Source organism: Schistocerca gregaria, chromosome X (genome assembly GCF_023897955.1).
Source record: "Schistocerca gregaria isolate iqSchGreg1 chromosome X, iqSchGreg1.2, whole genome shotgun sequence".
Lineage (NCBI taxonomy): Eukaryota > Metazoa > Arthropoda > Insecta > Orthoptera > Acrididae > Schistocerca > Schistocerca gregaria.
In genome coordinates, this window is record NC_064931.1 from 787,101,268 (window position 1) to 787,128,671 (window position 27,404).

Genomic DNA, 27,404 nt, shown 5'->3' on the forward strand with positions numbered 1-27,404 from the left:
ATCTCTTCATTCACTTTCTCTTCGTAAGTACTTGCAGTTGGCCTACAATTTCTCAGATAGGAAATTGGTTTATTTTTATATCATGATCCTCTTGATAGGTTAAGTCTCAGCCAAGATACAGAAACTGGGACACTTGTTCCAATATTTTATCACAGATGCAACTTTTTTTTATCCTAATTGTGCATTTCTTAGGAACACCATCATTACCTTAGTTTTGCGTTTTGTCATCACATTTTTGGAATAATTACATCAGCAGCAGCAGCAGCACCAGCAGCAGGAGCATAGAATTAGATGTTCACATACTGCCGGCGTCTCAGTTTGATTCCCAAAGAAATACTGTTGTCTTTCCACATCCTTATCAAGTCATCTATGTAGATGTTAAATACACTAGATTTTCACTAATCCCGCCATTCCTTGCACATATGGATGTTGGATTAACAGAAGTGCCAGATTATTGAATGTATTCAAAATTTATTTTAAGCACATAAGGAAGACTCTTTATTAAATCCTAAGATAGATTGATTTTCATTGAAAACTTCGTTCTGGAGTGTATACATATACAGTAGTATCACTCGATATGCAACATGTCCCGAGCTTTTAGTTGTTACAGTGATGACATGCGATGCTGGCATGGAACTGCGTTATAAGTATTACATCAATATTGCATGTGTCTGGTTGTTGCATAATGTACTCCAGGAAGATGAGTACAGCTTCAGCATCAGCAGTGTGGGAAATCTTCATGCTCTCTCCTATGTCCTTTCCTTCACCCCTTTCATCATAACTTTTCTGCATACTTTTTATTATTCCTTCATCTGTTAAAAGTTGGTCTATCTCTGTTTTCCCCATTCAACCAGTTAGTGACATACAGAATGAGATTTTCACTCTGCAGCGGAGTGTGCGCTAATATGAAACTTCCTGGCAGATTAAAACTGTGTGCCCGACCGAGACTCGAACTCGGGACCTTTGCCTTTCGCGGGCAAGTGCTCTACCAACTGAGCTACCGAAGCACGACTCACGCCCGGTACCCACAGCTTTACTTCTGCCAGTACCTCGTCTCCTACCTTCCAAACTTTACAGAAGCTCTCCTGCGAACCATGCAGAACTAGCACTCCTGAAAGAAAGGATATTGCGGAGACATGGCTTAGCCACAGCCTGGGGGATGTTTCCAGAATGAGATTTTCACTCTGCAGCGGAGTGTGCGCTGATATGAAACTTCCTGGCAGATTAAAACTGTGTGCCCGACCGAGACTCGAACTCGGGACCTTTGCCTTTCACGTGCAAGTGCTCTACCAACTGAGCTACCGAATCACGACTCACGCCCGGTACCCAAAGCTGTGGGTACCGGGCGTGAGTCGTGCTTCGGTAGCTCAGTTGGTAGAGCACTTGCCCGTGAAAGGCAAAGGTCCCGAGTTCGAGTCTCGGTCGGGCACACAGTTTTAATCTGCCAGGAAGTTTCAGTTAGTGACATGTTATTCATAAATTTCCCCTCTTCGTGGAATGTGTAGCATTGTTTAATATTTTAACTGACTGACAACATCGTTGCCCATTTCTGCTTGACCAACTACACACTGGATGTGGGTCGGATTACTGAGAGACTGGACTACTGAGGGTCGGATTAGTGAGAGTTTGGTATAGCTTTGGAGATGCATTATGTCCCTGTCTTAACTCTCTGGTTCACATCCATCTCTGATGATAACTACTTTCCATTTTCTGTAATGATTCTGGTATTGATATAAAGACTCCAAATCACTTGGCTTAAGTGTCTTGTATAGCCTCTTTTTTATACACATAATTTTCTTGAAGCACAATCAAACTTCTTTGTCAAGCTTAGTAGTGTTTTCAGCAATACTCGGAAAACACTAAAATTTTATCTTTTTAATAACAGCTTCAGTTTTACATTTCACCCAACTCCATACTGCAAAACTTCGGGTTTTTCTGGGAAGTATAAATAAAGCTTATGAAACTTCCTGGCAGATTAAAGCTGTGTGTTAGACCGAAACTCGAATTCGGGACCTTTGCCTTTGCTGGGCTAGTGCTCTACCAACTGAGCTACCCAAGCACGACTCACATCCCGTCCTCACAGCTTTAATTCTACCAATACTTCGTCTTCTACCTTCCAAACTTCACAGAAGCTCTCCTTCGAGCACTTGCTTGCAAAAGGCAAAGGTCCTGAGTTCGAGTCTCGGTCCAGCACACAGTTTTAACCCACCAGGAAATTTCATATCATCACACACTTCACTGTAGAGTGAAAATTTCAGTCTAGAAAACTTATGAAACTTGTAATTTTGTCAATTTTATATAATGCCACATCAGATAGTGTTAATGGTAAACACCTCAAGGTGACATTAATGCTATTGCAAATTATTTCCAAGTAATCATATTTATTAGCTGCTCAGTTTTGTTTTTATCATGATAGGAAGATGGCATGAAGTTATATTGTGATAGTGGTAGACATAATTTTTATGTGTGAATCCTTTATTGTCACAGCCCTGGATCAGGACTACAGTGAAAGTAATCGTGACTGCTGTGCAAGAGCTACACGTCCACTCCTTGAGGCTGTCGACAGTCTCTGCACCTTTGCTAGCTCACCAGAGTTTGCTTCTCAACCAGCCAAAATTGGAGCAGTGGCACGTCGTGCACAGGAGCCAGTCACCTCTGCTGCCCGGTCAATAATTGATGGATCATGTGCCATGGTTCGTGCTGCAAAGTCACTGGCAGTCAGTCCTCGTGACCCGCCAACATGGCAGTTGCTTGCCAACCACAGCAAAAGTGTGTCTGACTCAATAAAGAAGCTTGTGTCTTCAATAAGGTATGAATGTATGCAGTTGGAATAGTGTGATATCATTGTGATTAGAAATATTTGATAATTGTCATTCTGTTTCTATTTAGAGATAAGGCTCCAGGACAAAAGGAATGTGATGATGCCGTAGAGACACTTAGTGGTAAAATACGTGAACTGGATCAGGCTTCCTTGTCAGCTGTGTCACAGAGCTTAGCTCCACGTCGTGACAATAGTTTGCAAGGCTTCACAGACCAGATGTCCCGGTCAGCATCTGAAATCACAGATAAGCTAGAACCTCTTCGAACAGCAGCCAAGTTTGGAGCAGAAAATATTGGTCATGCGGTAAGTCAGCTAATGAAATTAATCCCCGTAAGTTTGCTTGAGATGTGACAGAGGCTGTTTTTCATTCATTTCCCCATAGTTAACAATATACAAACTCTGTGTATTATGAAATTTTCACTCTTTGGCTAAATGTGAACTGTTTTGAAACTTTCTGATAAACTAAAATAGTGTATGAGACTAGGACTCCAACATTTGCTTTTCACATGCACTGCTGTATCACTTTAGACATCATAATGGGCCAGTCTAGAGCTTGTGTCTGTGTATTTTCTCTCTTACAAATTCTGTAGAGTCTCTCCTGCATAGTTTGTCTTGACCGGGAGGGAGTGTTCTGATAGCATTCCCAGCCTGGAATGCACAGATAATCTGTTAACTGCATCTGAATGATATGTAGCAGGTCTGCTGTAACTGTGGGGAAACCACAATTATACATGAGCAATTTTTCTTCTTAGGATGAGTTCAAGTCTTCATGTGCAGGCAGTGGACATACACCCTGTCCTTCATTTAATCATTCAACTTCACTCCTCCTTGAACATGGAAATGTGTTTATTTATTCCATCCGGCTAGTGCAGTCTGTGAGATGTATTTCATTCTTCACGTAATATTCCACGCTGAGCAGCAGGCTTAGTAACAGCCATTGGTCCAGAGAAGCGGGCTACTTACTCGGTGGAGTGTCATCATGGAGTGCTGACTCAGTGACGGTGGCACGGATGCCACCCAAAGCTTCATATGATTCTGGTGTGGAGCAAGGCCAGTCATCACTGTCTTTGACAGGCCCTGGCATCCCAGTGGCACAATAGTGGTGGTATCCAGGGCTGACCTGTGGACTGACAACTGAAGAGCAGGGGCAGGCAGTTGGTGGAGTGTTGGCCATCTGGGCTGGGCAGGCAGGTGCAATCATTGGTTCGTGACCCAATGGCAGCAGAGTTATGATTGACACAGACTGAGGGTCACATACTGTCCAGCTGCCTGAACAATGACAAGCTTGTTCAGAAAGGGTTAAATACTGCTTCTCCCTGCTGATTTCTGCTTTTTACATAAGTTAGTGTCTCGTGCCAAATTGATTGGGATGCAATACTCCTGGAGGCCTGGTTTTGTCACGGTGCTTCTCTGTTTGTTCCAAGTCTCTTTTACACTTTATCCTCTTCAGATATGATATTTGTAGCTTATGGCTGACAGTCACCTACCAGATACAAAAGTGATCAAACCATTGTAGCAGAATGGTGAAGCTAATGGTTACTGATTTTATTCAGATTAGGTGAAAGTGCAAGGAAACCATTTATGGGTATGATAAATGGCACCAACTGAGTTAGTATATACAGAGTATCATAAGTATATTTTGAACATGGCTGTGATTCAGCAATGGTTAGAGACCAGCAGTAAATGAATCAAAAGCAGCCAACCATTTGCAACAAAAGGTGTTTTATTCAACATTTTGTCATGGTTTTGATGGATTCAGAAGATGGGTTTACATCCAATGAAACCACCTTTTGTTGCAACTGGTTGACTACTTTGGATTCGTTTACTTTCCAAATACCATAAGTTTATTTGAATTGGGTGAAAGTAGTCAAATGATGTGTTGAAACTGTGGCTTTCAAAGGGTAGCACAGATGGAAACTCAACTTCATTTCACAGTCTGTCCACCTGCCTCTTAGCTTCTGGAAAGCAGTTGTGTATTTTAAGGATAAATATGCTAAAATCTGTAACACACAAACTTTTTTCAATTCAGAACTAATATGTTCAGTGATCAAGCAGTGCTTGACAAATAGAATTTTTCTCTCTGGGTAAAATGAAAAATTGTTGAATGGAACTTTCCTTTTGTACAGTTCACACTATTGTCAGACATGTATACTGACATATTTTGAACTAGTTGTATTTATGATATTCTGTATGTTAGTGTTACTATCTGTTACAGTAGGGTGTTAAGATTTAGCAGAACAATTTTCCATGTGATAGGCAGATCATTACTCTATATTTATCACAGTCTTTCAGTGTCACATAATCAAATACAGATATTTTTATAGTAGTAATATATGTTATTATTCGTGCATAGTTACTAACAAGGGACAATATAGTGTGCCTGTAATATCAGAATTATTATAGAAATGATTTCAGTGTTATTTTTTGTTGAAAATTCTCTTTGTATTTGTTATAGACCATTGAAAAGTATGAAATATTTTTGTAAACCATTTTCTAGGTGAATCAAATGGTGCTCTATTTTGATCCCTTGGTAACTGGAGCAGTTGGAGCAGCATCAAACATGGTGCACTCAAAGCAGCAGATGGTACTCCTGGATCAGACAAAGACTGTAGCAGAGAGTGCTTTACAGTTAGTTTATGCAACAAAGGAAGGTGGTGGTAATCCAAAGGTATGCTGATTTAATGTTTGGATTATGTTTTAATGTTTGGATTATGTTAAGAAAATATATGTATGTAGTAAAACTGATATAGCGTGTCAGCTATTATGTTAAAAACGCATTTGGTAGTTAGATATCTATGATGATGCTACTGCATTTGTTTACTTTGACTTTAAAAATAATCAGTATTCACAACCTTTCCCTTAATAGCAGATGCTTATAAAACAAGAATCACTCTCTCCCATTAGCACCTTGTTACCACTGACCTTCTATCCCACCTATTTCTCAAACTCCTTTTTATGACTGTGCTCTCAGCTGCTATTCCTCCTCCTTCCCCTCTTATTCCATTTCTTAATAATTAGTATGTCTTCTTAGGTTTCTTTTCATTTTCTTCACTTTGTATTCTACAGGCAGTGAATATTCATTCAGACATTGATGAGACCGCTGATGCCTTGCGCGATGCTCTTCAAGACCTAAGCCGTACATTGGAGCAACTGTCGACTCAGGCAGGAGTTGTAACAGGCATTGTTGACACGATAACACGTGCCATGTCACGCATCTCAGATACACGAGCTAGTGTCGGTGTTGATGAGGAGCATGGTTTTGTCGAGTACCAGACACGTATGGTTCGTGCAGCCAAAGAAATAGCACGTGTGTCACAAGACATGGTTTGTATTGAATCCTGCAGCTTTCAGTATTTATATATTTATTTATTTTGCATGCATTAATCTTTTAATGCATGCATGCAGCAGTATTTTTTAAATTGTCTTAATAGTTAGTAATTATAAAAGTATTTGCTGTGTTGAATGGACATAATTTTCTGTGTGTTGTTTACGTGAAAATCATTTCAAAGATTTCTACAGTGGAAATAGTAGTTTTACATTTTCATCAGTGTTGTCTGCAGAGAATAATCTTTCAATGTTCCATAAATGTGTTTCAGGTGGCTAAGTCAGGCACTGAGCCAAGTCATCTAGGAGCACTAGGTGCCGAGTTGGCACGTTGGTATGCTCAGTTGGCACAGGATTCTATAGGTGCGGCTGCTGCTACGAGTAATGCTGAAGTATCTTCTCGTATCAGAGGTGGTGTACAAGAGCTTGGCCGTGCATGTCAGACCCTAGTACAGGCTGGTGGCAGTTGTCAGTTGGCTGGTCCCCATGATACGTATGCGCAGAGGGATGTTGCAGATGGAGCAAGGCTTGTTTCCGAAAAGGTGAGTTGCTCCTAACTGCACTTACAGTAGGAATTCTTTTCCATTTGAGTCATTCATATCTCTTTCATTGTGCGGTCGTCTGCAAATCTCGGTGTGTGTATAGACCGTTCTATGTCTTCCCATATAATTTTTGTCCTGATGTCTTAATACAGATCATCCTGTTCCCTTGTGTAGTCAGTGTTTACCACATAGTACGTTCTTGCCAATTCTGTTGAGAACTTACTCATCCCTTTTTTCATCAGTCCACTTCTTTTTCAGCATCCTCCTGTAACATCACACCTGAAACACTTCAGTTCTCTTCCTTTCTAGTTTTTCCATAGTCCGTGATGCATTTCTATATAATGCTGTTTCCAGATATTTTTCCTCAAATTAAAGCTTATGTATGGTAGACTTCTTTTCCTGTGTTAACTTGCTTCTTATGTCGTCCTCACTTTGTACATAATTTGTTATTTTGCTTCTGAGATTTAAAATTCCTTCACTTTGTCTACTACATGGTCCCAAATTTTGATTTTATCACCAATATCAATTTTGGTAATTCCCATTACTTTCATGTTCCTTTAATTTACTCTTGGACAGTATTCTGTTCTCATTAGACTGCTCATTCTATTCAGTGATATACTTCACCCTGAGTTCTTACTGTTTGTTTAATGTAAAAATTGAACAGTACGGGAGGAAGACTACAAAGACTACATCCTTACCTTACACCCTTTGTAATTTGACCACGTCTCTCTTAGTATTTCATTTTTATTGTTCCCTGTTGGTTCGTGTATGTGTTATGTATTACCCATATTTCCTTACAGCTTATATGAGTTTTGCTCAGAAAATAACCAAAATTTATTTTTGTAAACTTTATTGTTAATTTCACAAATTATTGGTCATTGTCCCCATCGGAGTACTCCACTACCCCTTCACAAACTTTTCTCAGCAGTGTTTCAATTTTGCGTAGCAGTCCTTCCTTTGAATGGCCTTAATGTTCTGTGATGAATTTGCTTTGTCATCAGTACTCTGAGAATTGTGCTTCAGCACTGACTTTAATGTTGAAAATAAGAAGAAAATGCAAGGAGCCAGGTGGGTGAGTAAGGAGGCTGTGGGAGAACAATCATCTGATTTTTGACACAAAACTGAGGACCTGACAAAGCTGAGTGTGTAGGCACATTGTCTGGGTGCAAGACTCGTGAGTTGTCTTGCCACATCTCTGAACTCTTTCTACAGATTTTTTTCATGTAACTATTGCACAATGGTCAATCAGCAATTTGTGTCCACCAAATTGTTGATTTTTTAAAATGTGTATTTTGTCATTTGAAGTGGAAGCCCTTCCTTGTTGAGGATCACCTTCAGTTGAGTGCGAGCACTTATAAATTGTGAAAACTATGTGTAACAATGTGAACAGCCCGGAGCATCATCTCCAAGAGCTAGTTCCGAATGTTGAAATGCTTTTTTAAAAGGCTTTCCCAGTTACACATTCATGGAAACTAAACAAGATACCAACACCCTAAACACATGGTTACAAAGGAGGTAGCGTGCAAGGGAGTAATGCCAACTGCATATCGCTAAATACCTCCATCGGTATGTAATTCAAAATGGTTGGTTACTTTCTGAACAGACCTTGTATGTATATTTCTGAGACTTTCGAACATCTTGCGACATTTTATTTTGTTGAATGAAATCTGTGAGTGAAAAAAATCAACTGACGTTGTCATTCTCTATCTCAAGACGTGTCTCCATGCAGGAGCAATGCCAGAGCTGCTTGTCTGGTGCCTTTGCATTTTCTAAGGTCAAAGGAATTTTCATCTAACAGACTTTCTCTTCCATTCCTCTAAGCTGAGGTGATGAAGGTCGTGGGATAGTAATGTGCACATACCTTGATGATGGTAGTATTACATACACATGGTATAAAAGGGCAGTGCATTGTCAGAGCTGTCATTTGCACTCCGGTGATTCACCTGAAAAGGTTTTTGACATGATTATGGCCACATGACAGGAATTAATGAACTTTAAACTCAGAATAATAGCAGCAGCTAGGCCCAGGGGACATTTCATGTCAGCGCAGTGGCCAATGGCCTTCACTTAATGACCTATAGCAGTGGCATTTGTGTAGAGTTGTCATTGGGATGTGTGACAAACATATCCATTAGGGCACTGCATCAACATTTGGCTTTAATGAGGTATGGCAGCAGATGGCCCACAGCATGAACATCGCCTGCAGTGCTTCTCTGGGCTTTTGACTATATCCGTTGGACCCTAAATGTCTAGAAAACTATGGCCTGGTGAGATGAGTCCCAGTTTCAGTTGGTAAGAGCTGATAGTAGGTTTCGAAGGTGGCACTTACCCCACGAAGCCTTGTACTCAAGTTGTCATCTAGGCACTATGCAAGCTGATGACGACTCCATAATGGTGTGGACTGTATTTACATGGAATGGACTGGGTCCTCGGATCCATCTGAACTGATCATTGACTGGAAATGGTTATTTTCGGCTACTTTGAAACCATTTGAAGCCATTCATGGACTTTATGATCACAGACAATGATGGAATTTTTATAGATGACAATGCGCCAAATCACTGTTCATGATTGGTTTGAAGAATATTCTGGACATTTAGACTAACTGATTTGGCCACTCAGATCACCCAACATGAATCCCATTGAAATTTATGAGAGAAAATCAAGAGGTCAGTTTGCGTACAAATTCCTGCACTGGCAACACTTTCTCAATTAAGGGGGGTTGTAGAGGCAGCAGGACCCCCAATATTTCTGCAGGCAAATTCAAATGACATGCTGAGTCCATGCCACATCGAGGTGCTGCATTACGCCATTGCCTGTCGTAATGGAGCACCTCAATGTGGTCCAACACAATATTAGAAGATATCTCGACTTTTGTCCTCTGTGTATATATTATTCTAGTCAGTAATTTTGATGTACTAGCTGTTAAGCTGACAGTGAAATAGTTATCACATTTTCAGGACTGTGTGGAAGATTTTCTTCCACAAGTCTGACGGTATAAATTCAACCTTCAATGTACACATTCTGCTGCTCCACTCTCTTCTTTGTCTTTACAAGTGGAATTATCTACTTTTGCTCTCTTAAGCAGATATAAAAATAATGTGATTTTGATCTTTGTGAATCTTTGCAGTGTGTACAAATGATATGCATTGTTAATATGTTAGTAGAAACATTTTGAGGGCTGAAATACATACTCTCTTCTACAAAGCTGTTGTGATTTCTCCTCTGATCCTCATCCAGTCAAAAATAACACTCCATCTCTTAATGACCTGGATGTCAACAGGACATTATTCTTTATCATTTCCTCTTATTACCCTCCTGATTTACAGGGAGTATTTGTAGCTAGATGTCTTACCTGCAACTATTTGAAAATTAAGCTTCATGGCAGATTAAAACTGTATGCTGGACCCAGACTCTCACTCGGACCTTTGTCTTTTGCAAGCAAGTGCTCAGTTGCCTGAGCTACTCAAGTATGACTCATGACCTGTCCTCAAAGCTTTACTTCAACCAGTACCTCATCTCCTTCCATCCAAACTTCACAGAATCTTTGTTGCAAAACTTGTAAGACTGGCTCTCTGTGTCTCTGCAATATCCTTTCTTCCAGGAGTGCTAGTCTTGCAGCTTTCACAGGATATATTCTGTGAAGTCTGGATGGTAGGAGACGAGCTACTGATGGAAGTAAAGCTGTGAGGATGGGTCATAAGTCATACTTGGGTAATTCAGACGGTTGTGCACTTGCCCACAAAAGGTTAAGGTTCCGAATTCGAGTCACGGTCAGGCACGTAGGTGCATCTGCCAGGAATTTTCATAACAGTGTACACTCCACTGCAGAGTGAAAACCTTAATTCTGGGAACTGTAAATTACTGTATGTAATGTCAATAAGTATTGTTTATTTCTTCATTTGTGATCTTTGAAAATGTGTACTGGAATTGACGTGGTGGTGTGTTTTTTATGCTAGTATTGAAACTTTTCTTCCTGAACATAATTTTGTCTGAAAGTATTGTGTATACACACCTGCAGTTTCTGCTATGCCAAACATTTGTAAAAAGAAACTTATTGAAGAAATGTTAAGCTCTGTACAAGGAATTTCTCAGTGAAGGCAGTTTACCTTCCTCTTTTTGGCTTGCTGTCCAAAGATGAGGCATTATTTTGAATGTGCTCTAAACTTTTCATATGACTTCTGGGGATGGGTGCTATCTATTACTACAGTTAAATGCAACGGAAATTAGGTTATAAAAGTCAGTGTGCAACCACCATCAGATCTAAATATGATAAACTATAAACAACAAAATATAAATAGATTTACAGAACAAGACAAAAGGCTTATTCAGTGTGTGAATAAAGTGAACAAGTAACGTAAATGTTACAGCAGTGACACATAGGCACTTAGTCAATGCATGTACATCATTGTAATTTTTACTTTATCATTAATATGCACTCTGTGCTGTTGTTCTTCTACTTGTAATCATTAGATAAGTTGTTCTCACTATTCACACATTTAAGAAGTCCATCTTCTTGTTTGTTTTGTTTATATTTTCACAGTTTTAAATCTGTTCATGGCTTTTAATAAAGTAAAACGAGACCGAGACACTGACTTTCATAATCTAATCCACTAAAAAGGCCACAGGTCTCATCTGCAAGTCCAGATAGCTTCATTTCATATAATGAAAATTGTAGACCAGTGTAAAGCAGACAGTTCTTGGAGGGAGAAATTGCTAATGAGAACCATGAAAATTGTACATATTATTACTTGCGTGTGTTACAGGTGTCTGCCGTTCTGGCAGCACTTCAGGCTGGTTCTCGAGGCACCCAGGCTTGTATCAATGCTGCCAGCACAGTTTCTGGGATCATTGGTGATCTTGATACAACTATTATGTTTGCCACTGCTGGTACATTGCATGCTGACAATGAAGATGAATCATTCTCTGACCACCGTGAGAACATACTCAAGACTGCAAAAGCTTTGGTTGAAGACACAAAAACACTTGTTGCAGGTTGGTTATTGAGTATGACATTCTCTAACATGTTATAACTTGCTGTTTTTTGTGAACTTTGAAAATGCTATCATATCAAGGACTGATAGCATTGCTGATGAATTGTAAGATCGTTGTCAGCACTTGTGAGATTAAAATAAATAAGTAAATAGATTCAGAGTGTAAAAATTTAATGGATGATGTGAGCAGAGTATGAAGTCAAGCATATGTGTTTTGTGTGCACCCCGCCCCCTCCCCCCAAAAAACACACACACACACACACACACACACACACACACACACACACACACACACACACACACACAGAGAGAGAGAGAGAGAGAGAGAGAGAGAGAGAGAGAGAGAGAGAGATAAATACTATGTCTGCCACAAACCATTTAACTAAAAACAAATATTTCAAGTTACAAGTATCACCCTCTCTGAAATATATAAGCACTTTTACAGAGGAATTATAATATGCATTTGTTATACCCTTTATCACAAAGGTGTTAGTAGTGAGGTTAATAATTACTAAGTTATTTTAATGTTGACATAATTTTCTAGAATTTTCGAGAAAGTTATGTATGTGTACTCTGAAATTTTAATTTCAGATGGTTTTTGCAATTAGTAATGCCAAATGTACATTCACGCATCAGCTTTTACAAGGATGGCGTTGTAAAACAGCAACAAGTGATATTTTCTGTGACCTATCCAAAGCATTCAGCTGTGTAAATAACCACAATTTGATACAAAACTTTACTTTTATGACCCTAATTGTGTAGCTAATAGGTCGCTTGTGTAATTCTTAATAATAATAATAATAATAATAATAATAATAATAATAATGCAGACACTTGTCCTCCAAAATGCACCAGTAGTTGGAGGGTACTTATTTCCAAATTTTTTCGAGGGGTTGGGGGAATGATTGATTGGAGTTCTACAAGTTTGAATGTTGGGTTTTCCGTTGTTTCTCATGATGATGCTAATGATTTTCCACTTAATGTACATTGAGAATTAGTTATTTTTTCATATGCAAAGAATAATTACAGTATATTCAGTACCAATAAACATAGAGCAACTGAGGACATTTTAAATAATATGTTTAGAAATATTATTCATTTGTTGGGTTCGTGTACTGTGGTATACTAAATAATTAAGAGTATCTAGTTACCCCATCCCGTGCTTCCTTAGTTTATCTAACAGTATGGTGGTACTGACACAATTGTAGTGTCTGCAACTAGAGTTTGTTGAGCATACCCATAATGCTGTCACACTGACTAAATGATCATATGAAGAAGTGTACCACTCTTTGTTGTATCTTGTCTAGCTCCCATGTTAATCCTTCCTGGTAAGGGTCGTAGACTGATGAGCAGTAGTCAAGAATTGGTCGAACAAGTGTTTTGTAAGCCACTTTTTTCATGGATTAGTAATTTTTCCTGAACATTCTTCCAGTGAATCGCAGCTTTGCATTTGCTTTTCCCATAATTTGTTTTATGTGGTCCTTCTGCTCTAGTTGCTCTGGATGATTATGCCTAGGTATTTTATAGTAGTTAATTTTTCCAGTGATTTGTTGCCAATATTATAATCATACAGTAGCAAATTTCTTCCCTCATTTATGTGCAAGTACATTTTTCATTTATATTCCGGGACAACTGCCAGACATAGCCTGAATCATCACTCTTCTGCAGGTCTTCTTTGCAATTCACTAGGTAGACTCATCTATCATTGCTGCCTTCTTACGGATAACTTCATCATCTGCAAACAGCCTCATGGAACTTCTGACGTTATACACAAGTTCATTGGAATGTATTGTAAGCATTAACAGTTGTAGCCCACTTCCTCAAGGTACTTCTAAAATTATCTTTACATCTGTTCAAATGGCTCGGAGCACTATTGGACGTAACATCTGAGGTCATCAGTCCCCTAGAACTTTTTACATTTGTCAGTTTTGTTCCGTTAAAAGCAATGTGTTGTGTTCTATCTGCAAGGAAGTCCTGAAACCAGTCACAAATGTGGTCCAATTCTTGATAAGATTTTATTTTTTTCGCTAAACAACAGTGCAGAACTGTCAAAAATGACTTGCAGAAATTGAATAACAGTAAAGTGAGAAGGGAAAGGATGGTTACTAGTCATGTTGAGTTGGCAACAGAGGGGATAGTTTGTAAATATCAGGAAAGTACACACATCTGCACATGTTTTTGAACATTTTTAATATTTTTACCTATGTTACATTGTGTGTACTAGCTCAGGTCTACCAGGATGACAAGTCATTGACGTCTCTTTAACGTTTAAATGGATACAAATTGATCAGTTACACATTTTAAATAATACGTAGTTACTCTGTCATTTTAGGTGCAGCATCCTCTCAAGAGCAGTTAGCTGTTGCTGCTCAGAATGCTGTTGCAACAATTGTACAGCTGTCAGAAGTTGTGAAACTCGGTGCAGCCTCTCTTGGATCCAATAACCCAGAAGCTCAGGTGAAAAGATTATTTTAAAATTTGTAGCAATATTTAACTGAAAAATCAGAGTAGATCACTTACATATGCAAGTTTGTGGTAGTTTTCAGAGAGCTACTATTTCAGATAAAATTTTTAGAAAGAATATTTTACATTTAGTGGTGCACATCAAGTTTACTATTTGTAATCCCACTTTTTTCTGTAGGTAATGCTAATTAATGCTGTAAAAGATGTTGCATCAGCTCTTGGTGATCTGATACAGGCTACAAAGGCTGCATCAGGGAAGAGCATCAATGATCCATCCATGAATCACCTGAAGGAATCAGCCAAGGTATGTTATTGATAACTAGCTACTCTCTCATGAAACTGAGAAAGGGGAAACATTATTATTATTAAGCTGTTCAGATATGCTGTTGTCTCTGCTATGTTTCATGAGAATATATGTCAGTAAAAATTGTAAGAACTGTTTAATGTGTAGCTAATCTAATACAGAACTTTTACATCTTCAAAGAATGCCCTTTAAAAAAAAAAAAAAAAATACTGACAGCAGTGAAGTTCCATCATTTATGAGCAGCCAGATGCAGAATGCCTCTACCACTCTACCATAACCATATTCTTCTCTCTCTCTCTCTCTCTCTCTCTCTCTCTCTCTCTCTCTCTCTCTGTGTGTGTGTGTGTGTGTGTGTGTGTGTGTGTGTGTGTGTGTGTGTGTGTAATAGTATTTAGAATTTAATTTTTCGGTATAGTAACAAAGAGCATTTTTTTGTTGTAGAAATGCCCAAATAGAAATTCAGGATTAAATCCAGTTAAAATGTGTGGTATTTATACTGTGTGTTTGTTCTGTTCATAAGAAAAAAAAATTGTACATCATGAAAAACATAAATATGAAGAGAGGTTGGAGGAATGCTGCCCCATGAAAGAAAGTGGGGTAATGGTCTTCGTAATGAATACACATTGATGTAAACTGAGAACCTCAGTGTTTCAAACCTGTGACTTCCTTCTTCTGTAGATAGCAGGAATATAGTGAGGGGTTTAATACAAGGAAATGTTGCAAACAAATACCATAGTAGAAACCAAAGGTGAAGGGAGCCATACAACACATTAAGAGGCATATAATGTTAATGCAAGAAATGTGGTAATGATATTGTATTGTCATTTTGTACTGAGTAACAGTGAGAAATCATATGGTATGAACTGTGAAATAAAAGAAGTTATAATCTTTGAAACTTACTATTTTTACGGAACTACCCTATATTAGAATTTAGGTTTCTTAAGGACAGTAAATTAAGAATTTGTACATTTTCTTTCCTGAAATGACTGATAGGAAAACTTTAATAATTTGATAAAATCATCATGTTTGAATTGTAGTCATTTTATTTTGAGAGTTAGTCTAAATATCACTGTCTGTTCTTCTGGCACAGAGTTACTGACTTATAACATTGTCAATTATAGATTGATGCCTTCAGTCGAAAATTAAGGCTTTGAATTTTTTGTTCTTCTTTATAAATTATTGATTTGTGCTTTAGCTAGAGAGTTTGCCTCAATGTTCTTTTGGTAAATGTTCACTTAAACTGCACTCAGTGATTTTTTCTGTTTCCAAACAACAGAATTACAGTCAGCTTTACTCTGAGTGTTCAGGGATTGTATTTTACTGTAGTATGAGCAGCACAGATGTTCACCATAGACATGATTTGTAAATGGTCTGTGGCAACTTGTCAAATGTGACCTATTGTGGTTTTGTCAGATCTTTTCTAATTGCTGCCAATTCGTCTATGAGGAAGAACTTACAACTGTGTGTTTTTGTAAAAAGACTGTCCTTTGCTCTGTGTGTAAATAGTTAGCTGATTATGTTTCTGCTAGCTAACATTTATCACAAAATATATCTTTGTTTCCCTAAATTCATATTTACTTGTGTTCATATACCACATGCTATATCAAGAACATCACAAGTAGATGGAGCACTTGCATTCTGTCACCCGTTTGAAGAAATTGTGTGCAAATTAATTGGCATTACAGTACTTGAATGTCACCATATTTTTCTCTGATCCTTTTGCAATTCTCAGTAGTACAGACGTTAGTGTGGACACCTTTTGTGCAAAAAAAAAAGAAAAAAAGAGGATGCATATTTTATGTTTTGTTGATCCGGCAGGTGGATTCGGACACGGATTGGCTCGTGTCTGATCAAGAAGAGGAACTAATCCGCCTGCTTAGCGTCGAGAATCTGCATCAGTCAGAGACCCCCACCACTGATTTAGTACAATTAGTAGCTGCTTAAAAACTTTTGGTTGCAGAGATTTTCTTGGAGACCAGAATCACATTGTGACTTAAATGTTCATTTTGATATTTCAAATATATTTATTTTTTCTTATTTAAACTTGATTTAAATAGCAGCCACATCTCATAAATGTCATATTAGAAAATCAAAATAAACACAGTTACCAGTTTCAGAACTTTTTATTGGAAAATATATCAGAGTTGTCTGCTAAAATGCCATAAATGATCTGTTGCCTTTTGGGAAAGTATGACACTATTCAGTGTGTGGCTGTAGATGAAAAAATGTATTTTTTACTATTGTTGACATGATTGGTTATGCAGTCTATTGTGTACACTTTTCCCCATTTTTATTTTTTCATGGTTGATTTTGATACACATCCCACTTCTTAAGAAAGAACTTTGTTCATGTGTAACATTTTTAAGAGATATGAGATTAAAATTTTGTTAATTTTGCTGATAATAGTTATTTGTTACAATAAATATATTGTTCACCTCCATGGTAAAATATCTGACAAATGGTGTTAATTTCTTAATTATGTTAGTAAGACAGATACTTTATGAACGAAGGTAAACAATAACCTGCAGCATCTCTACCCAAAGATGACTGATAAAACTAGATGATATGTTTGCAGTTTAATGAATTGTGAATTACTGTGACAGTTCTTCAGTCACTGAATGTAATTTTTTGTCAATTTAAGAATGTGACCATCCAAAGCCACAGAACATATGTGCTAAAACTTGTGCTTCTGTGAACCACATAGTACTGCAGCAGAGATGAACAATGTTACACTCTGACTTGTCAGGGATCTCTTGGAATAGTGTATGAAAACCAACTTTGAAAACTGACACTCTCATCTGAAGTGGTACATGTGCCTGTTGTCCAGTATTAGGGCAATGAGAATTGTTCATAGTGTAATTTTTTTCCCCTCTCATAGTAGCTGAAAGTACAAAATTCAAACCTTACCTGCACATGTATCTAGAAGCAAGTAGATTATTGCAGATTGAAGTCCATGCAGTTTTATTACCAAGAAAAAAAGAAAGAAAAGGAAGAAATATAAACAGATAGGCCTCATAAAAGTGTACTCTTGGAGCTAAATTTATATTAGTAATAGGTTAATGTGACCTGTCACACAGTGATACATGCTTCAGTTTTATGTGGAGTAAATTATCTCCTACAAAAATGTCAGTCCGTTTATGTATGAAATTTATTTATCTTGGTTGTTATTTTGCTATTTCAAGTGATATATCTCCTATGTTGGAAATTTACATTTTATATAAATTAAATCACTGTGCAAATTGTACATGCCCCATTGCTGTATCATTAGTCTGACCATTACCTGATATGCATGGCACAAGATTTAGTGTGATTGCATATACTTAAGTGAGAAAATTAAAGGAACTTAAAATATTTTGTAGACCACTAGAGTTGCTGTCATGTCACCTTTCACTGCTAAACATTATATAAAATTAATCTACCTGGTGTGCCAAAATGATTAAAGCCTGGTGCTTGCTTGTTCGGTTTTTCTTTTAGTTTGATTTATATATTAAAATCAAGTGCTCAATAACAAAATTAATGTGCATGGTATTGAGTTTTACATGGTGTTTTAATGAAAAAATAGTTTGCAGGAACGGGCTATTCGTCCAGTTAAACAGTTTTGTTGACAAGATGACATATGTAATCATTATCTTTTGTTTGTTTGTTTGTTTGTTTTTAATTTGGTGAAAGGCATTTATGTGACATCAATCTCTCTGTGGGGATGACAGTAATCATTTTGTTAGAGGAAAATGATACACAATACCAAACATTAAATAACAGTTAGTACTTGTGCTGACTTTTGTACATAGCAGCAAATTTGTAAACGTAGGTGATTTGTGAGTGATTATAATTGTCAAAATTTTATTAAAATTCTATTATATCTTGAATTTTGTACTGTTGTGCACTATTCACAATGTACTGCCTTCAATTAATGTTATGTTGTTGCTTGCAATCAACAGGAGATATATTCCATATTGTGATATATGGATCAGTCAAAATATATAGACTTTCTCAATTCACAATTCCAAAAGTGTTGTCTGTTTATTTTTTTCTAGAAGTACTTGATAAATTTGAGGTATATGATGTTTCCTATTGAAGTGTGAAGAGGACAGTGTCACTTGCACAAAGATAATGACTTGTTTGTGGTATTTACAAGCATAAAAACTGAAATAATGGTATGCAGTGGATGTTTTGTTACACTTAAAAATCAAAATTTTTAATTTTTAAATGGTAGGTAATCAATTTACTTCATTACTGAACATGCAGCATGCCATTGTATTTTTAACGAAATTTGGTGATGTGTTTTGTGTGTTACTCCAGCCTGACGGAGAAGGAATGCATGGCTAACCAAAGACTTTGTGGTATTGTGTATGCTGTAGAATATTAACTGTTAAGTAACATATAATCTGTTGTGTTGATAAGTGTTGCCTGTATTTATTTGTAGGTGTCAGAGTTTCTTAACATTCTGTTCTTGTAACCCAAGCTTAGATTTATTCTTGTTTATAAGTCTTGGGTGTTAACCTGACTCACTTTTTCTTTTATAGGTGATGGTGACGAATGTGACATCTTTACTGAAGACGGTTAAAGCAGTTGAAGATGAACATACACGGGGCACCCGAGCATTGGAGTCAACTATACAGGCCATAGCGCAAGAGATAAGAGTATGTCTTGCAATGTAGCATTCACTCTTCAGCATTACGCTTCACATCATTTTTTATAGTTTGTATAAAGGCTTTGTTTCTTGGCCAAACATCACAGTTGCCTTGTAGCACACAATATATAATATACATTTATAATTACATGAATGTAGTGATGACTCTGCCAACTCAACATTTGTAACTGTTTACTTTCTCATCTAAGCTTCATTGTAAGTTATCCTCATTATTTGCACAGGCTCTTAATTCTCCTGACCAGCCAAAGACTTCAGCAACTCCAGAGGATTTAGTCCGTTGTACAAAATCGATTACAGTTGCCACAGCAAAAGCTGTAGCTGCTGGCAATAGCTGCAAGCAGGATGACATCATTGTAGCTGCTAATGTTGGCCGTAAAGCCATTTCAGATATGCTCACAATCTGCAAGGTATGGAAATGCTAATCTACCCACCTCTCGCTTGTGAGTGTTCCAGTTACTTTGTTGTTGTTGTTACTACTACTACTACTACTACTACTACTACTACTACTACTACTACTATTATTTTAAATCAATAGTCAGAGAGCCAGCCGCTGTGGCGAGCAGTTCCAGGCGCTTTAGTCCGGAATTGCGCTGCTGCTACAGTCGCAGGTTCCAATCCTGCCTTGGGCAGGGATGTGTGTGATGTCCTTAGATTAGTTAGGTTTAAGTAGTTCTAAGTCTAGGGGACTGATGACCTCAGATGTTAAGACCCATAGTGCTTAGTCCTTTGAACAGTCAGAGAGTTTGATGTTAAAATCTGAGACAGAAATTTTCCTCTAAACTATATGCTTTATTCAACACTATCTGTGGAGGATCAATTTGTCTCTCTTGTAATGGCTCCAGACTTCACTCGTAATATTATGAACTGAAGCACTTTCACATCAGTTAACTGCCAAGGCTATAACTTACTTTTTGAGTTCTACTAAAAACTCTTTATTTGTCGACAGTATTTTTGAATTTTTATTAGGCAATTAAAACCCACTAGCAGTGGTAGTTTCAGTTATCTTTGTTGTAACATTGCACCATTTGTAACAGAGAATCCAAAAGAAACCTGCAAATGTCACAAAGGATTGAAAATCAGTCCATGTTTCATTACTTTTTCATTTGTAATAGTACTCATGAGATGCGAAACCTTTAAAGCTGAAAGCAAGACAGATTACTGTTGAGAAGATTGTTTCTTCCACAAAAGCAGTAGCTTACTAGATACATATGCAACCAACCCATCCTTGAGTATTGAATGCTTATCTGGGGACCCATATTAACTTGAATTTATTAAAGCTAGTTTCAGTGTTCTACCCTGCTAGAAAAGGTTCACACAGCACATGAAATGCTGGTCTTAAATTTTAGAGAACTTTTTTTTAATAGAAATTTCTAAGAATTTGACATAGCTTGCTACATCACACAGTCCATAGTGTAAAAATAAAGGTGGTAAAGCACTGTACAAGCAATTGTTTTCCCATGCACCCTCAGTGAGTAGAATTAAAAGACAGTGTAAAGATGCCCTCTGCTGCACACAACACAAGGCGTGTGGCATGTAAATATGAATGCAGATGTGTAATGTTAGTGCCTGGTTTCTTGACAGGCCATGAGGTGGTTCAATGTCTTCTTCACCCATATCCAAGTTTTTAGTTTTTTATCTCTGTACTGATTAAAAATATTACAATCAAAATATCATTGTGTTGTGCAGCCAGACCCTTAACATGCCATATGTTTCCTGGAAACAGGTGTTTTCTTCCCAAACAGATACTTAAATAAAATTAGGCTGTTTTCAATCTTTAACCTCAACTATCTCAACTCTCACCTGCAAAATGTTCTTTTTGTTCATTAAACTGTGTTAACTTTTGTGAAATTATTTATAATCAAATTCATGAAGCTTATTTGGTCACATTAATTGTACATCTGTCTAATAAAAATGGGTATACAGACTAGATATTTTGTGGTTTAGTTTTAAATCAATTGTACTTTGTTGTCTAATGATGCAGCTATATTACTATCAGTAGAAATAAGTCACATAATACGTAATTTATTTAATTCAGGCAACAGCAAATGCGGCAGAAACAGCCGAACTCAGGTCACGCACAATACGTGCTGGACATGATGTGGCAGTCCAGTACCGCGAGTTGCTGCAGACTATTCTACACATTGCCAGTCGACCAGGAGCTGGTGCACAAGAGGCAGCACGCACAGGTCTGCCGCCAATTTCTCGGAGGATAGCTCAGTGTGTGGCTGAATTGGTTGCTGCAGCTGAGTTACTGAAAGGTCAGTTTAGAAAGCAGTATTTCACATGTTTACGAATGGTGGTGGTGGTAAACCAGTTGCAAGGGGGGGGGGGGGGGGGGAACTTTGTATTGTGTTGGATGAGAGGACAATCCTTAAACTATGTTTCCTTTGTCAACTAACTTATTGCTAATTACTAATTATACAGTCACAGTCATTGCTAACCAATGTGCTGTTTTAAGAAATCCCTCTCATGAAAAGATCTCCATTTTCTGCTGTCTTTGTAGCACATTTTATTTCTGCCCTTTATCTACATAATGTTTTGGTTGATGTTGTTAGTGCCATCTCCTCTGCTTTTCCCCTTATTTACAAGTGTAGAAGAAACTGGAAATGTATTACATGTGTTTGTAATATGTACAGACTAAGTTCAGGTCCCACTCACTCATTCTTGCAATGACACAATAAACTTTAAAAGAAAAGGTTTAAAATGAAACACTGCACTATTGTATTCAGTAGTTCATCTCTTACATGTTTTGCAGGCTATAAAATTATCACACCCTTCTATTTCACACAAAATATACTGCATCAGGCAACCATCTAATGTCATGCTGTCACTCCTCCGATGCAATGTGACACACGTCATTGGTACCGACATGGGACACCTCCTGCAGTTGGCTGTGCCCTGTACTCTTCATGACATCCGGAAGCACCCTTTCCACATCCGGAATGATCCCCCACCCCCACCCTGGTATGCACACGGAGTGTACGCTGGCTTCCTTCCCCTCCTTGGCAGCCATGTACCTGAGAGGGCCCCAGCTTGACCTGCTGTTCGCAGCTTATGGAGCTCCCTTCATGTTATTTTGACACTGACATGGTTTACGTGTGTGACATTCAGTTCTGCAGGGCTTTTGCTGCTGTTGTCCTTTTATTTTTCGATACAATCCTCTTCTGTGACTGTTGGTCATGATCACTCAGTATACACTCATCCACATTGTGACTTAATAGATGATGTTTTTTTCAATTTCCCTATATGTGCTATAAATATTTGGTACAGTGCCTCTTGAAATGCCAAACACGCCTGTTGTCTTCATTATGGAAGCACCCAACACACAAGCACCAAAAATTTGTCCATGTTCAAATATACTTAGCTCTGACATTATGCATAACTACAGATGGGATGTTCAAATTACTTCCAGTGAAATTCGTACAGCATGCTGTCTGCACTGAAATTCTTTGCCTCTGGTTGTGGATGGTTCATTTGAGTTACTGCAGTCTTTTTTAGTGATGGTTAGTTCATCTCTTCACCTCAATGCAGGAAGTCAGTGAGCAAAACCCATTTCACATCAACTTCTGTGGCATCGGGCTTTAATTTGGTATTGCATGAAGAATCACTGTGATGTTCAGGTGTTGACTTGATTTCTGGAAGGAAGTGAGCAATGCACAATTGATTGTCTGTGACAGTCATGTCCAAGATTTTATCAACATCACTACAATATGGCCACAAATGTGAATCATGCTTGCCTGCATTTTGTTTTATATTTTTAAGTATTAGGTTGTCAGACATGCACCTATTACACAACTTGTGTAATAGCAAGTACTTGATAACAGCTTTGTGCAACATGTACCGAGGTATCTGCAGGGAATTACTGTGGAGTTCTGTAATTAAAAATTGATGTTTATTTATAATATGCTGCTCAAAGCACTCTTCACCGTGAACTTTTGGTGACCTTCAGAAATTTGCCTACCCTGGCCATGCACCATTTGCTTGCTCATAACATCTGACCCATATATTAGACTGAGTTGCTGGTAAAATTTGATCACTGCTACAATCTTTCCTTTGGAACACTTTCTTACATCAGACTTCAAAGTTGACAAGAAAATAAATCTGAGACTCTAAACAATGCTAAGAGTTTTCAGGAAGTGTCAACTGTCGCATGCATACAACATCCTGAATATATCACATGTGCACTTGACTTTCGTATTACATACCTTTTGCAGTGTGCAAAACATAATTTCTGGATAATTGTTGTTGTTGTTATTATTATTATTGTTATTATTATTGTACAAGTGTGTGACCTCAAATGGTATAAAGTTATGAAGTAAGAACACTAGAAAAATTTTTCTTTTTACTATGAAACTTGAGAAGATCATGCAAAAGACATTAGTGAACTGCAGCAGACATCTGCAGACATAATGAAAATGGCAAAAAGTGGTACAAGTGTGCTGATATTGAAGCAGTAAATGATATTGTTTCTCTGAGGCATGCTATAGTCTGTTTATTACTGTGACTTTAGAAATAATGCAGTCTGTTTCATCAGTTGGGAGAATAATCATATAAAATATGAAAACAATTAATTGTACTACTATTTAAAACACACATTATGAGACTACTGTCTTGATATTCAGGATATTGTAAAATAAATATCATATCGTTTCAGGTACGGAGTGGGTGGATCCAGATGATCCAACTGTGATTGCTGAAAATGAACTCCTAGGTGCTGCAGCTTCAATTGATGCTGCTGCCAAAAAACTGGCTAGCCTTAGACCCAGGAAATCTGTTAAGGTGAATTTTCTTTCTACAATTTCTGCTAACATAACTGTCTCATTCACTTGCTGTTTTTCGTGATGGGCCGGAGACTACTTCACCATGAGCCCCACCGCTGTGAGATATGTTTGATATTCTTGGTTGTAATATCAGATTATCACCCAGGAATCAAACATATTATTACAGAGGGGGGTCCAGCAGCATCTTCAGACACATGCACAGAAAATCTTTCTGCTTGGCTGCCAGTCGGTGAAGGAAGGGATTAGCTTCTCCTCTGAAACTTAGTTTAGCGTGGCTGTCATTGCTTCTGTTCTCTCTACTGTACTTTCTCCTAACAAATGCTTTGTGCATCCTGGAAATCTGTGATTACTTATCAATTTGCACACAAGTAATAATCATTTTAATACTGTTTCATCTCATAAATTTCTGAATAGCTTTCAGTGGTTGAAGTGGAAATATGACTTAGGAAACAGGAAATTTCACTGAAGGTGGTTAGTTTTAGCATTTGAGATTCATTTGCTTGATTTCTATTGTAGAAACCTTTTCCCTGCTGTTGCTGAATTCTATGTGAATATTTTGTTTTTAATTATTAATAATGCATGTAAGAGCCATTTAAAGCATAGAAAATAATTCATTGTGCACGCAAAAGTTGTCTGTCAGTGACTGCTCAAGACAAAATGTAATGTAAGTTTAAATTAAACTGTTTATGTAGCTAATTACTAACCTGCTCTTTCATTGTTTTCAGTGTAAACTGTAGCTTTATTTTAAAAATACAACATTTTCAGTGCTCTGTTTTCGCATTTTTGTTGCCCAATTGATGTGTTTCTTTTCTCTCCACTCTATGTGAGTTTCTTATTTACTTGTTTACCATGGTGCTGTAGCACTTCCACATAACAACTTTCTTTTTCGTTTAGTATCTATTTCAGCATTACTTTTGTGCCTGCCTACAATATATTGCTTTACAGTGCAATTTCAGAACAGTTTGCTTTGAGGCTTTTCCTTTCACAGTTACATAATTTGTCAGTGGATATATCATTAAAATTTTTTGCTAGTTGTGGCATTTTTATACAGGCTAGATGGCAAAATTGACAATGTTTTACACTGTACATACTTACATTTGTGTAGTCAGCATTAAAAGTGGGTTTTGTGTTTCCTGCTTGCAGACTTTGGCTTCAAATGTAATACTGTGTTTAATAAAAGCCACAGGTATTGAAATAATTCAAATACACAATCCAGCACTGTATCTCTACTAGGTTTTGTTAGGCAGGCTGCATGTTGAAGGCTAGCAGTTACTTACACAACAAATAGTTTTAAAAGCTTGTTGTAGTCTGAATGTGTGTGCAATATGGCTTTCTGTATTTAAGAACAATGTTCAATTTTTACCTGCTGTTGTTTAGGTTTTCAGTATGCATTCATATGAGTTTGATTGTATATTTAATTCACAAAAATAAATATCCAATTATTTGTCACATGTCTATCAGCATAAGTTGTGATACAAACGTATTTCATATTTGCATAGAATTTTCATTTCTTTGCCAATGTGTTTTATTTACATTTCTTTGCCTGCAAAATGTATTTGATGAATAGGAAGTACCACGTAAGATTTAATATGTTTGTGGAACTGAACATTATATTTTACAGGAAGCTGACGAGAGCTTGAACTTTGATGAGATGATACTGGAGGCAGCAAAGTCAATTGCTGCTGCAAACTCTGCTCTAGTGAAAGCAGCTTCAGCTGCCCAGCGGGAACTAATTGAAACAGGAAAAGTGAGTTTTTTTCAGCTGTGTATATGTAGGATGGAAGCTGTCTTAGACTTTTTGTGTTAACCTGAAGCCTTTATTTGGCTCCACCTTTAAAATTTTGCTGATTGAATGGGTCTTTTTGAATGTAGTGAATAGTTACATTAATTTATTTAAAATTTTTATCCCAATGCCTAAAATACTCTTATTTTTATGTAAATTTGGAAAAATGTATGCAATATTAGAACAATTGGTGAAGCAACAGCTTTATTCATCCATAGATCACTTTTACTGAGCTATTGGAAATGTCTTAGTATTGTAATTTAAAAAATAAAAAACAACACAGTTCACATATATGGGCATTTACATACTTACATGGGACAGGTAGTCTTCCGTGGCCTTACCGTAGGAACCATCCCAGCATTTGCCTGAAGTGATTTTTGAAAAACCACATAGAACCTTAATCAGGATGTCTGGTTGAAGATTGGAGCCTGCACCCTCGCAAATACACAGCTAATCTGTTTAAAACAGTGCTACTGTTTGGACTTTTAGTGCTTGCACTGTTGGCAATCAGTGTTGCTTAAGATCAATATTATCAGTTGCAGAGTTAATATTGTGTGTTACTGCTTGTACTTTAATTTCAGTAAGGAAAACTTTGGGCTATGAGGTGAAAATGTGGCATGACAACAAATCTCCACCCACTGAACAGGGGAAAAATGAGCAGCAGACAAGACACAATGAAGCAGTTACAGTTGTTGTTCAGCTATCAAAATACAGGTCGTTTTCAGTTCCTTACACACACACACACACACACACACACACACACATTCTTTCTCCTGGTGTTATGGTTTCACTAGATCATGTAGTGATCACATATGTAGTCAGTGGGAGTCAGTAGAAGAGCTAGTTGTTACCTAGAGAGATAGGTATGAAATGGCGGAGACAGTTTCTGCAAGTGTGCACAAGAAACTGGTGAAACCATACATAAGAAAAAGTTTGTGCAAGTTTGAGCTAGAAACTGGCAAATCCATACACAATGAAAAAATGTTGAAGAGGTGGGCGACATAGTATTGTGGAAGAATGATGAGAGAGGGACATAATGATAGAGAAATTTGGTGCAACAGATGTAAATGAGAAAACTGAAATAAAGGGCAAAGAGATGTTGAAGCTACTTGATAAAGGGGGGCAGGAGGAAAGGCAGGAAATTGCATAAGAGCTGGTGCTTAATAGAGAGGATACAAATTGCTTAGGTTGGGAAGATTTACATGGCGTGTTGAGTATTGGTCTTTGCACCTCTATAGTCAAGATTGCCCTTGGCTTAGGAAGAGTGCAGTGGTTGCAGCAAAGTTGATATAGGACAGGGCTGATTTTACAAGTGACCATGCATTTTACAGAATAGCATACACTGATGAGCCAAAACATTATGCCCACTTCCCACTATTGAGATTGACTGCCACCTGGTGGTATTGGTACGTTGTACAATAAGGAAGTTATATAAGTGGGGCAGGGGTGAATGGGGAATAATTCTAGCAGTGATAGAGGCCAAAGATGGTGAAATCCACTGACATAAGTGATTTTGACAAAGAGCAGATTGTTATGGCCTGGCCTCCAGGATGTGCTACTGTCATGCATCTCTGTGGAAAATGGTTGAAGGACGGTGAAATCACAAGTAGACAACAAATTGTTGGACATTCGTGCCCCATCACAGAACATGGAGATCTGAGGCTTGCCCACTCTATAAAGCAGAATAGGTGGCAATCTGCTTCAGTTCTAATGTCAGAGCATGGTGCTAGTGCATGCATAT

The 27,404-nt window shown here is 37.6% G+C and overlaps 1 protein-coding gene and 1 non-coding gene across 7 annotated transcripts in view; both read left to right on the forward strand.

The window, feature by feature from the left end:
* The window catches only part of LOC126299537 (talin-1), a 267,085-nt gene that overhangs the window by 202,429 nt on the left and 37,252 nt on the right, over nt 1–27,404 (forward strand). For 4 of the 6 annotated variants that reach the window (XM_049991526.1, XM_049991527.1, XM_049991529.1 and 1 more), the window contains exons 30-42: nt 2,488–2,809; nt 2,890–3,124; nt 5,319–5,489; nt 5,888–6,145; nt 6,418–6,687; nt 11,454–11,682; nt 14,014–14,138; nt 14,323–14,448; nt 18,972–19,088; nt 19,321–19,506; nt 21,135–21,357; nt 23,754–23,878; nt 25,502–25,627. In XM_049991526.1, the coding sequence (XP_049847483.1) occupies nt 2,488–2,809; nt 2,890–3,124; nt 5,319–5,489; nt 5,888–6,145; nt 6,418–6,687; nt 11,454–11,682; nt 14,014–14,138; nt 14,323–14,448; nt 18,972–19,088; nt 19,321–19,506; nt 21,135–21,357; nt 23,754–23,878; nt 25,502–25,627 (2,513 nt within the window). Of the gene's footprint in view, nt 1–2,487; nt 2,810–2,889; nt 3,125–5,318; nt 5,490–5,887; nt 6,146–6,417; nt 6,688–11,453; nt 11,683–14,013; nt 14,139–14,322; nt 14,449–16,266; nt 19,089–19,320; nt 19,507–21,134; nt 21,358–23,753; nt 23,879–25,501; nt 25,628–27,404 lie in introns of those variants that run through there. The other 2 variants (XM_049991530.1, XM_049991531.1) reach the window with 1 other exon arrangement.
* Trnas-uga (transfer RNA serine (anticodon UGA)) lies at nt 1,356–1,430 on the forward strand. The gene has a single exon. It is a non-coding gene; the product is annotated as a tRNA-Ser (tRNA).